The following is a 12,021-nucleotide window of genomic DNA, read 5'->3' on the forward strand; positions in this document are numbered from 1 at the left end:
ATACTTAACTGCAACTGCATCGAAGAAGGAGAGTATCCAAAATTCATGGCCCCGACGCTTACTTCCTCCAATTCATTTCTGCTCAATACAACACCCCGTTCAAGGCTCATCGTCAAGAACTCAAGATTCAGTGTGTTTGCCAAGAAAGCTGGACCGTTCCCTCCATTTCAGCTTGGCAAGTCGAAGGATGAGAATTCATCTGATGAAAGCTCAAATGGTGATTCCGGCAATTCCAATCCTTTTCGCTTCAACTTTGGTAAGGTGCGGGATGTGACATCTTTGATCCCAGTTGTGAGCAGCCCTGGAACTGGGCTGTCATTTGGAAACTCTAGAAGGAAAGACTCTGGTACGGTTTTTGTGGCTGGTGCAACCGGGCAGGCCGGTGTTCGCATTGCCCAAACGTTGCTGCGTGAAGGTTTTAGTGTTAGAGCTGGTGTCCCGGAGCTCGGTGCTGCTCAGGAATTAGCTCGTCTCGCTGCCAGCTATAAGGTTAGCTTCTCAAACTGGGTGGATTAATATGTGTTCCGAATTATTGTCCAGGCAATTGATTTTGAAAATTAAAAAAATAGAATCAAATAAGAAGCATTTTCATGAATTATTAAATTTTTTTGGGCAAAGGGAGACTTTCACAGTAGAACAGACAATTGCTTGGTGCTGCATTCCTACTAGGATATGCCAAATCGATATTTAACATTATACTAAAAAGTGGAAATTTATATAACTAAGCACATTAGCACCAACAATTTTCCAACTAGGAGGTACTGTTGATTAGGGATTGGACGAATATTTTATGTATATGTGTTATTTGATAAACATTGTATAAAAATTAGTTTATGTGACCAGTTTGAACTAAGGACCTTTTATATCACCGCTTGGGATTTTGGTAGTTGAACTAATTAGATGATTGAATTTTATTGATAAACCTTTCATTTGAGATTAATGCCTTTTAATCCGGTTTGAGAATTGAATCTTTAGCCGGTAATAATAATAATAATAATAATAGATTCATAAGATGCCGTTTCAAATTTGATTGATTAACTCAACTTTAGTAGCCGTGCTTTTAAAATTATTGCAAATTTGTTATATAACTAAGCACAACAATTTGTATCAGCTAGACTATCGTTTGACTACTTTAAGAATTATAATATATCAAACAACTACAAGAAATATTTTAGTTTATCATTTTACTATTACATATTTACATAACTTATCATTTTATTATATTTCCGTAGTACCATTGGTTGACTAGAAAAATATTAATTTTACCTTTGAAAAAAAACACAAATGGATATATTAAATATTTTTAGCTACTTTTTATTTTGAATTTATAATGTTGTAATACTTTGTGTGTTATTATTACTTTTTATTTTGCAAAAAAAAATTATATAAAAAAATTAATATTTTATTAATCAACTAATTGATCTATATTAATAGAAATATAATAAAATAATATTTTTAAATATAGGTATAAAAATAAACTATCATATTTCGGGTAGCTATTTGATATATTATAATCTAAAAAAGGTGGTGAAACGATAATAACTTTTGTATTACCTGCCTTTGCATCGTAACCGCAGATCTTATCCAAAGAACAGTTGAAACGTCTCAATGCCGTTGAATCCAACTTCGACAGCGCAGAATCAATTGCCAAAGCAATTGGGAACGCCGGCAAAGTAGTGGTCACGATTGGTCCCACGGAAGACGGTCCCACCAGCGAAGTCTCCACATCAGACGCTTTCCAAGTAATCCAAGCCGCTCAACTAGCAGGGGTTGGCCACGTGGCAATCATCTACGACGGGAACACAACTGCCGCATCAACTTACAACGTCCTCGACGGCATCTCGTCGTTCTTTAACAATCTCTTCTCGCGAAATCAGCCATTGACCGTCCCCGAATTTTTACAAAAAGTAATCGAAACGGACGTTAGCTATACGTTCATCAAGACAAGTTTGACCGAAGACTTTTCGCCCGAGAGTTCATACAATGTCGTGGTGTCTGCTGAAGCAAGCGTTGATGCAAACGACTACAAAGTAATGTAATGTATGCGGTTATATCTAGTTCATTTTTTTTTCCCTTAATTTTGGGCGTAAATTTTTTTTTCTTTCCTTTTATATTATTTTTATTTTGTTGAACAAATTATGTTTAGGTAGCCAAGTCTCAGATAGCATCACTGGTGGCAGATGTTTTCTCTAACACAGCAGTTGCTGAAAATAAGGTACCTCTTTTTTTTCCCCTTCTCTAACGTGATTAGTTGAGATTGGCTGAATGTTTTTAATAATTTTGTTATTTAGGTGGTGAAAGTTTTTACAGATCCATCGGCTCCGGCAAGGCGTGTAGATGAACTTTTCAGGTGAACTTTAATTATATGCTAAAAATAATATTGTAACATGCATGTGCATAGTCTCCTCGTTGAGTATGTCATAGGAATTATATGCATGGCCTAATCTACGTGATGTGCAAATTAAAATGTGTGCCATTGCATTGGCATTAATTTAGCGCCATTGCCGAGGATGGGAGAAGAGCAGCTTATGCTGAAGCTCTTGCAAAGGAAAAAGCCGAGGACGAGGCAAGAATAGCTGCCGAAAAGGCCCGCGAAGCGGCTGAGGCAGCGAAGAAGCTTGAAGAAGAGGTGAAAAAGCTTTCGGAACAAGAGGCTAAGGCAGCCAGTCTTGCTGAAGAAGCTCAAGAGAAAGCTGACGTTGCTGGGGCTCCAATGGATACCCTATTGAGTAAAGCAAAAGGCATTGGTTCAGGATTTTCTTGGGATAAATTTAGTTCCCAGATAACAACTGCGGTTCAAAAGTCTACCGATCAGATACCCAAAGTGCAGATTGCTACCGTAAGGGGACAAGCCAAGGCCGGGACGCTGCCGTCCACGAAAGCTGCTGTTAAACAAACAACAGCAAAGCCTCGTGCTGTTACAAAGCCAAAAGAGGAGCTGCCAAAGGCTAAGGCGAAACAGATCAACGAGTCAAAGCCGGAGGTGAGGAAGGCGTTTGGTGGCCTGTTTCAGCAAGAAACAATATACGTCGACGATGACTGAGTTTATAACATACTTGGCCTAATTTTGTGCAATTGTGGCTAGTGAGTATGTAGAAGTGTTGTTGTTGATGATGGATCTAATTAAGAAGCACGAAACTTGTAATGGCTTAAAGGCTTGCAATTTTCATATTTTTGATTTCTATTTTGTTAATACTTTTGTGCCATGCATAGTCAAGTTGAAAGGGATTGACAGTAACAACAACAGAGGATACAAGTTGACTGCCATGATAATAAGTTCCGTTTTCTTTCCCTCTTTAAAAAGACTACCATGATAATACCGACAACAACGAAAAAAAAAAAGATAAGTATTTAGTGACAATTACTGACGCTGATTAACTAGCAAATCAGATGCTTCTTCTTTTTTTTTTTTTCGAATTTTTCATTTGTAAGTTTAAATGTACGTGTCCTCTCTCTCCCGGCCAAGAGTAAACTATGGAAAACGTCAGTCCTCTCACTGAGCATTTAATTTTTTACGTCCTTACTTCTTCAACAAAAGTTCTCTGATGATCATATGAATTATTTTGAATTCAAAATTTTATGCAACGAGATTATTTTCGTGAATTTATCTTCGAAATTTATTTATTTTTTTTCCAGTTTTCAATTTAATTAACTTCTTAATCTCTAATCAACAGGCTTAGAACTGGAGAGAGATTATTCGTTGGAAAAACTTTTATGAATCAACGAGTCTTGAGCAATTAATTTTTCTCATGGCTCGACGTTGGACAAGTACTGCATTACTTACTTGTGCATGTTATTATGGGATCCGTATGCTTGTGGAAAGACTTTCATAGCATGCAATTGGAGCTGATATCTAATTTTTTTTTTTGTCCCGTCTAATCTAGATTCGAGCCGGGTAGCGTCACTAGGGATGCAAAACTCTCTCAATAAGTATAAAACGTAACTGCATTAATTCTCAAACATCGAACTGAGAATTTTGGTTAAGGTAGAACAACCTTATGTCAGCGGATCTACGCACTTGTTGATAGCTGATATCTAATTTACTTTGGTCTAAACTACGAGGTGGTCCTGAGTGAACCCCAATTGTGGGAGGTACCTTTAAGTCCGTACCATAATCCAGACTAATCCCCGCTCGCACCAGTCGATCCGTAAGAAATAAAGTGCTGGCCAAAGTAATGACTTTATAGGAGAAGCTGATATCTAATTTATGATATTACACAAATGTGCTCCCTTCTTCATGTCTCTTAGAAAGTTGAAAAATATGTGGTGGTTTTTAATGCTATTTACATTAATTTAATTTATTTTCAATTGCAGGATAGATAATGAATTACAATTTTGTGTTCATAAGCACTTTTTGATAGTCTGACAATTAATTTAATTACTGTTAGTTTATTGTTGGCATGGATTTAATAATTAGATCTTGTCGACTCAATAAATATCCATCAATAACTCAAGAATAAAACTTAAACCAAGAATTTATTTCATTGATTTGAGTTCTCGATCCGAGCCTTGTCTTTGCCGTGAGTTTTTCGTTCACTGAGCAATACTTATAATTAGGCTCCCAATAAAAAAAATATATAAAAAAGACAAATTCCACCCAAGAAACACATTTCTAAATAGAAACCTAAATAAAAATTAGCTAAGTGACACGGCTCTAGATATGGAAAAATTAAAATAAACATAACAAAAAGACATTTCCAGAATTAGTAAACTCTCCTTCTACTAGGAATTCTTGTGTTTGTTGATCTCCACCTGTAGAGCCCTTGCCAATATCATTTTTCGCATTAAGATTGCATCTACAAGAAATTATGAATGAATTTATTTCCATAGAAAAGGTTCAATGCAAAATAGAAAAGTAAAAGTACAGAACTTGGAAAACAAGCAATCATCACGAAAAGAAATTAAAAGAGAAAAGGTGCATGAATGGTCTCTGTCCCCGGATATGATTAATTTTATCAAATTCAGAAGACGATGGCAATGGCATATTGGCATCGATGATAGCTTAATTTATAATCTCCTTATATGTTATCAAGGTAAACATAGAAGAAGGAATAATATATATGCAAAAATTGAAATCCTTGAGCTGATTGAATTGGATATAAATACAGGCTAACTATTTATGTTAAAATCGAAACAAAATTTTGATATTCACAATTATAACTGGCCTGTGAAACAAGTCATTGCCTAAACTACTATGATAGCAAGCTATCATGGTAATCTCTTGCCTGATAGTCAAAATTAAATTAATCTCACGAACTATATGATAATAATTATATGAAGATCCTTCTTAATTTGAATCATTACAAGATGTAAATATGGAGGAAAAAGGAATCAAGACTATGATGGCATGCGATAGCGTGAATTGAATGTCATTTCATACTGGTCTTACTTCTTATCATAGTTTGCTATTCTTCTCAAATATAGCAAGAATCATGGTCATTCCATAATGTTTTGTCTTCATATCTTGCTTAGAATACTTAAACTAGAAATTAACCTCATTAGCAATATGATAAGAAATATATGAAAATAGACTTAAAACTAACCACATGATATGACAAGAATTGTATGAAGATCATTATAATTTAAGATGCAAATATGGGAAGAATCAAGATCATTAATTGTGGCATGAAAATATTAAAAAACAAAGTCATGGTCATTTCATAATTACTCTGTCTTCTTATCACAGTCATGTATTGCTTAAAATATGCGAACAAGATTCTAACTTCATCAGTGATTTGATAAGAATCATATAACGATTCTCTTAATCAAAACTATTATGAGATACAAATATGATAAGAATCAATTAGACCATTAACTATGACTTGCATAAAAAGCAAGAATCATGATTGTCATTCTACAATGGCTTTAAATTCTCACCACATTTGATATGCATATTCTACACTGATATTTACTTAGAAGGATCTTCATGTATTCTTGCAACAAAGTTAATGTCTTGTATATATAAATCTTTAGACACCTTTTTAACCCCTCGCATCCTGTACTTTCAAGAATATTCACATCTATGTCATTCACTAATTCTATATACGAGTAGAACACAGGAGAAGAAAGGGATATTTGATAAAGAGGGATTCCTATGATTCCCTTTGAAAAGCAAAATGAGACCGTAGAGAAGAATAACAATCTCACCAAAGAAGTACATATTAGATCACTATAGATCCTTTAATTTTGACTATGATTAATCGAAGTTCCAAACAATTTATCCTTGTTTTGATTAATAACGGGATTAAGCTTAAGTAATGGTTTCATTTTATGCACTAGCTTGATGTACTTGACGACGAACTTGGTGGGTACTTTACTTGTTATCTAGGATACAACTAGATCGCACGTTTTCTTGCAAAACCCTAATCACGGATTCTTTCTTGCATGGCACATTTTAATATGGTTGATAGAAAGAAATTGTCTTTGCTAATAATTAATCAGTTGCGAGATCTTAATTAGAGCCAAAATCTGAAACTTTAATTTTTCATGACATACTGAGACCGGTTAATTTCTTCCATCAAGTACATAATCAATTCGGCATAAAATTTAAAACTCACATGTGGACGAGCAATCGAATTCTTCTATGATTCTAAGCACTCCAAACAAAGGAAACACCCAAAATTATATAATAAAAATAAATAAATAAATAAAGCAGAAAATTTATATATAGTGGTGAAAAGACAAATGTTAATTTTAATTAACCTTGAAAGACAATATTTGGAATAATTGTGGACATAGCAGGATTAATTAATTATCAAATAATTAAAATAATGAAGAACAAGAGAAGTATATATCAGTTGCAGTGATCTGTTGATCAGAAGAACTTTTTGGTACCCGTTGCTGGTGTTGATGAGTCCTGACGAGGCTCAGGCCCCAGTCTAAGCTCAAGGTCCAAATCCTCCTCCTCCGATGAGCTCGATAACAACCCCTTTTCAGTGCTGGTAGCTTCCCTTTGATCAATTTTCAATGGTGATGATCCTTCAACAAATAAAGACAGCTTCCGGACATCTCCAACTTGGGTTTTTTCCGTCTTCATGGCATCATTTTCTGCCCCGAGAATCCAGTTAGGCCGCTGCGTTGCAATACTTCTATCTTGACTATTGCTCATAACTTCCATCGATGGCCTTATTGTGGAAATTTGAGAATAAGAGGCTCTAATTTTCGAGATGTCGAAAGATTGTTGATATAAATTGTTTGAGGAGGCAGCTTGCTTGAGCTTAGCCTTGTCTTTGCGGTGAATATTCATGTGACCTCCCAAAGCTTGTGCATTAGAGAAGCCTCTCTTGCAAAAGGTGCAATCATAAGACCTAATTGGGCTTGCAGCAGCTCGTTGTTGATCATCTGAAGTCTCTTGTTCTTGATTTTCTTGTGAAGGCGGATCATGATCAGTCTCCATTTGGTAGCTTTGTGAGAGAGACTACGAGAGATGGTCAACTGGAAGCTCGTTAATATGAATTTTATATACTGATTCAAAGTGTTTACGGCCTGCTCTTGATGTGTATTCAACACAATGAACTGGAACTTCTAGGATAATAGGCTAATCTTAGACAATTTCAACTCTAGCAAAAAGACAAGTTTTGCCTTACACATTGGTCATTAATTGGGCAAGTAGACTGGTAATATTTTTTAGTTAAATTTGTTTTTAACTTTTTATGATTTTGAATTTTTGCAATGGCCTGATATTTCTAGACACCTTCAACCATGATAAGAGAAGAAGTATCATAAAATGTCTAGGAAACAAAAGATAAGTCAATGATTCAAAAATACAATCTTCGATTTCTAAATAACATTCTGATTTACATGTTTGTACTTATTTGTTAGAATCTATTTTATTGCAAAAACTTTTGGTGATTTTGATTTGATTGTTTCTTTTTGTTGCTTTCACAGAATTAAATCAGACCGATATATATTTCAGTGAAAATTGCTCATCTGTCAAAATGTTTGGTAAGAACAATATGCTTAAAAAATCTATGATCGATGAACCTAGCTAGTCTACAAATATTTCATTCGCACATACCCATAGGCAAAATTTGCGGTGTTTTGGTTAATTTATTATTTTTGTAAAATTTGTTATAGACTCTACCCAACACTACCATTTTAAGCATTTGATTCTCCTCTAATTAGATTGCAAAATAGTAGAATTAAATAGGAATTAAGAGATAATTTATGTTTTTTGAAAAAAGAAAAACTAACTAATGAATCCTTATTTATTGCAAGTTCCGGAACATGAACCTAGTTTTCGCCGTCTAACTACAATAAATATTCAAATTAGACTTAGACTGCGATATCTAGCCATAAAATTTGTATTTTGACACGTACATAAGTTTTAATTAATTAATAATAAGTAGATTTCACAATTTCACCGATAAATCAAGACCTAGGCATTGACCCATCCCCAAGTTCTCCCAATCAAAATTCTAAGGATCAAAAAAATTGAAAATTGAACTAATTAAAAACTGAAGCTGGCTCTGGCTATCCAATTTTGCCCAGCTGGGCATGCAAACGCCGTAGCTTTGCATTTCCTCCACGTGGAGAATTCTGAGACATGGGAGATGGGACTATCATGTACATTTTACAACAATTCACAACATTAAAATTTCTGTCAATGTCAATTTGTCACCTTCAAGAATGCCATTTTGTCCTAGTTTTATTTGCCTCTGACTTTTCTCTTTCCTTCAGGACTATAATTTGATCATGAATTGCAGAGTCAGCTGCTTCTAATCTCAGTTTATGAAGCACATTTGCCGTTGCTCAATTCACGTCTGAAGTTGTAATGCTTGTAGGCTTCATTGTCAGAGTGTTTACAGTTACCAAGTTTGGCTTCTTCAATTCGTTCATTTATGTGTACATTAATAGTGAAGTACTTAATTAGTATGAAATTTCATCATTTGGCTTTTGTTGTTGGGTTTCCTGTGTGTGCTCTTAAGTTGTCAGTTTTAGTCATGCCAAACAATTGTTCTCTGTTTTAATTACTCTTTAATTAATGTTCAGGGATTCAGCGATTGTTTAGATATTTGCTTAAAACCATGTCTATCTTTCTCCATTGCATGTCTCCATCCCAACTTTGTGTCTTTCTGAGCGAGCGACCTTAGCTTGACGATTTTGTTATATAACATACTCTTTTATTTTAGATAAATTTTGTTTAATTAATTAATTAATTAATTTTCTTAATTTCATGAGTGTAGATCTTTGTGCTTTGTGTCCCCAGGGGTGACAGCTTACCTAATGTAATTTAAGGAAAAAGAAAAAGCAAAAAAAAAAAAAAAACCTCTGCAATACAATTTACATAAACTGTATAATACGATTGCTATGCATTAGTGATTAGCTGATGATGAACGGTCAGAATTATTATCTAAAATATCTGATATCTCTTTCAGTGCTGGTACTTCATTGATTGCAGCGTTCGTCAATTTTGTGATGACTATAAACAAGTCTTAAAAATTCATGATTAGGCTTTGATACTACTTAGGATCAAGAGTTTAACCAGTGTTCCTCATACAACCAAATAAGAAATACAACACAAATTAATGATCGCCTCATATCATGCAACAAGTTGACCTTAGCCTGGTAAAATAAATTCAAAACGCTTGTTTTTTCTGTTACTGTTTGAACATTGGATTTGGATCAATGCTAGCATTGATCTCGTGCTTATCTTTTTACAAAGCTCCATGCTAAATTCAAATTTTTTAGTGTTACGTTAGGGATATAATGGATCATAAAAAAGATATTAGGGACCCAAAAAGTAAAAATGAGAACAAATTAAAAAAAGAAAATAATAATAATAATGAATTAAATAAATAAAAGAGGAGGCCAGATGGGAACACAGAATGGTCACCTTACTAAATTCCCGCAGTTGAACATGGCTAAAAAGGAAAAACTCGGCTCTCTCCCATCTGTCTCCCTCAAAAACCTCTTCATGAGACTTTTGCTTTTGGCTTTTAGGGCTTGTAATAATATTTTTAATTATTTGCAAGAACAGAAGAGGAACAAACAAAAGACGCGTAGGTGTTGCCTCATCAATGATGCAAAAATATTCTCTTAGACTTAAACTAGGGTTTTGTGAAATGTAACGTAAACAGAAGGATACAAAGGAGTTGGTGATGAATTTTGGAAGTGTTGTTAAGGCAAGAAAGGCTATATGAAGAGAACACAAGCTTATGGATTCTACTTGGTCATCATCTTATTGACTTGTTTATTATGATAATATTGCTAAGAGAGACAAATTAATAGGGGAACGGGTAATATTGTCTTATTTGTTAAATTCCACATCTTTATTTCTTTATCCTGTCCAGAGATTCCAATTTTGGGTTTTGATTGCTACTGAAGTTGTGAGTGTTCCAAGAAAAAGTGACCATGAAATATATATGTCCTTTGCGTAACTAGTTTGCTGGAACGTAACTAATTATAAAATCAAACAGTACTAAATATCGTGCATACATATATATTAGCTTTACATTCCCATTTCCCAAATTGATGGCCGAGTTGGAACCACTGGTTCGGATTGTTTTCCAAGTTGATTTAGTTCATTGTGTTTCTATCTTACATGAATTGTGTGTTCAAATTTTGGTTCACTACTAAATCGAACCGAAAACCCAATAGTAGGCTCAATTAGTGTCCAAAACAAGTAAGCTAAGAATTGAAATGCAGGTCGAATTCGGTTTGGTTTATTTTTAAATTCAGCTTTTTCGCGTTGGTTTATATCAACTAAATGATTTGCTCTTCGATTTTGGCAAACCCTGAATCAAACGAACTGTTTTAGACTTTTCGATAATAATCGTAAATGGGATTAAAAATAAGTAGTACGTACATGGATTCATACAGATGCCCAGAGAAAGAAACTAAGAAAGACTGCTTAAATAATTATCATTTATTAACTAATGCATCACTCTTTGCCTAGTCACCAAGCTTCAGCTCGAGATCTAAATTTGCTATGGTTACTTTGAGACGGAAGGCGGTGACACTTCATCTGTTCTCTTTCTCTTGCAATTACTCGCTCCTACTTTGTTTCCCGAACCAACAGCCAAATTCAAGCTCATCACTGCAGGCAAATCAGACTTGACAAAATCAGCCCCGTGAGGTCTCGAATTATGCTTCATCATGTGTTCTTCTTCAAGCTTTGATTCTAAGAAGCTGAAAAGCTCTAGCAGAAGAAGAAGGATGTGGATCAAAAGACTAATAGGACCTCGTTTGGGTATCTTGATGATCCCACCATTTCTCTCTATGATCAGTGAATGATGTCGAGGCAAGAAGTTCCCTAGCATCAGGTTTAACACTATGATTGTAACCCAATAAGGGGGTAACTGATTAGGGTAATTTCTTGATTGATCATTAGGGTTATGAAAAGAATTATAAAGATATTGATGATCAAGTTTCTCGCTAGAGGACTGCTTGGGCCCAGCCTTTTCCTTTCTCCGACAATTCATGTGCCCACCGAGGGCTTGAGCTTACTTAAATTCTCTTTCACAGAAACTGAAACTATAACATCTTGGAGGCCAAATGAGGCACCAAACACCCAGCTGCGTCTTCTGCATGTGCTTCCTCTTCCCATGACATAGCTGATTGATTAGCAAAGCTAGATCCTCCCCGTGAGCTGCTTTTGCTGCTTCCTCACATGAAAAGTCCTGCTTGTTCCATTGCATACGTGATTGCTTCTGTGCTTTAGAGTCTAATTAAGGATTAAAGATTTGCTACTGATTATTCGTCTTATAAGATCATTACAAAAAGACTTATAATGAAGATCACAAAAGCATGGTCTTACTGATGATTGGGTAGTCTTGTACTGTTGTGGTTTCATAGGATATTAATTTCTCATTAATTCCTTTTGAGCTGGTATTTGTGCAATTACTACGATGATTGACCCTGTGATTTTATTATTTAGTTTGTTTAAGAAAAATCCCATTCCGTGACATTTTCATCCTGAGGCCTGAAAATAATTCGTACTTTATACAGGATGGATCTTATTAAATTAATACTTTATAAATTAATAATATCAAATAAATAATAGTTTTTGTTCGTTATGAC

At 34.7% G+C, this 12,021-nt stretch overlaps 2 protein-coding genes across 2 annotated transcripts; one reads left to right on the plus strand and one right to left on the minus strand.

The window, feature by feature from the left end:
* Positions 1 to 45: 45 nt before the first annotated feature.
* LOC102608952 (protein PLASTID TRANSCRIPTIONALLY ACTIVE 16, chloroplastic) lies at positions 46 to 3,195 on the plus strand. Its single transcript, XM_025102395.2, has 6 exons — positions 46 to 489; positions 1,578 to 1,907; positions 2,015 to 2,035; positions 2,147 to 2,215; positions 2,292 to 2,350; positions 2,497 to 3,195. The coding sequence occupies exons 1-6, from the start codon at positions 46 to 48 to the stop codon at positions 3,041 to 3,043; spliced, it is 1,470 nt and encodes a 489-aa protein (XP_024958163.2). The 3' UTR covers positions 3,044 to 3,195.
* Positions 3,196 to 6,814: 3,619 nt separating this feature from the next.
* LOC107178343 (transcriptional regulator TAC1) lies at positions 6,815 to 7,396 on the minus strand. The gene has a single exon (XM_015533311.1). The coding sequence runs from the start codon at positions 7,394 to 7,396 to the stop codon at positions 6,815 to 6,817; it is 582 nt and encodes a 193-aa protein (XP_015388797.1).
* Between the last annotated feature and the right edge of the window lie 4,625 nt (positions 7,397 to 12,021).

Source organism: Citrus sinensis, chromosome 8 (assembly GCF_022201045.2).
Source record: "Citrus sinensis cultivar Valencia sweet orange chromosome 8, DVS_A1.0, whole genome shotgun sequence".
Classification (NCBI taxonomy): domain Eukaryota; kingdom Viridiplantae; phylum Streptophyta; class Magnoliopsida; order Sapindales; family Rutaceae; genus Citrus; species Citrus sinensis.

What these genes read in the sequence shown, in the direction of transcription:
- LOC102608952 (XM_025102395.2), top strand. Translation starts at nt 46, where the DNA reads ATGGCCCCGACGCTTACTTCCTCCAATTCATTTCTGCTCAATACAACA. An exon ending in GTCTCGCTGCCAGCTATAAG is followed by an intron (nt 490 to 1,577) that starts GTTAGCTTCTCA and finishes TCGTAACCGCAG; the next exon opens with ATCTTATCCAAAGAACAGTT. An exon ending in CAGCAGTTGCTGAAAATAAG is followed by an intron (nt 2,216 to 2,291) that starts GTACCTCTTTTT and finishes TTTGTTATTTAG; the next exon opens with GTGGTGAAAGTTTTTACAGA.
- LOC107178343 (XM_015533311.1), bottom strand. Translation starts at nt 7,396, where the DNA reads ATGGAGACTGATCATGATCCGCCTTCACAAGAAAATCAAGAACAAGAG.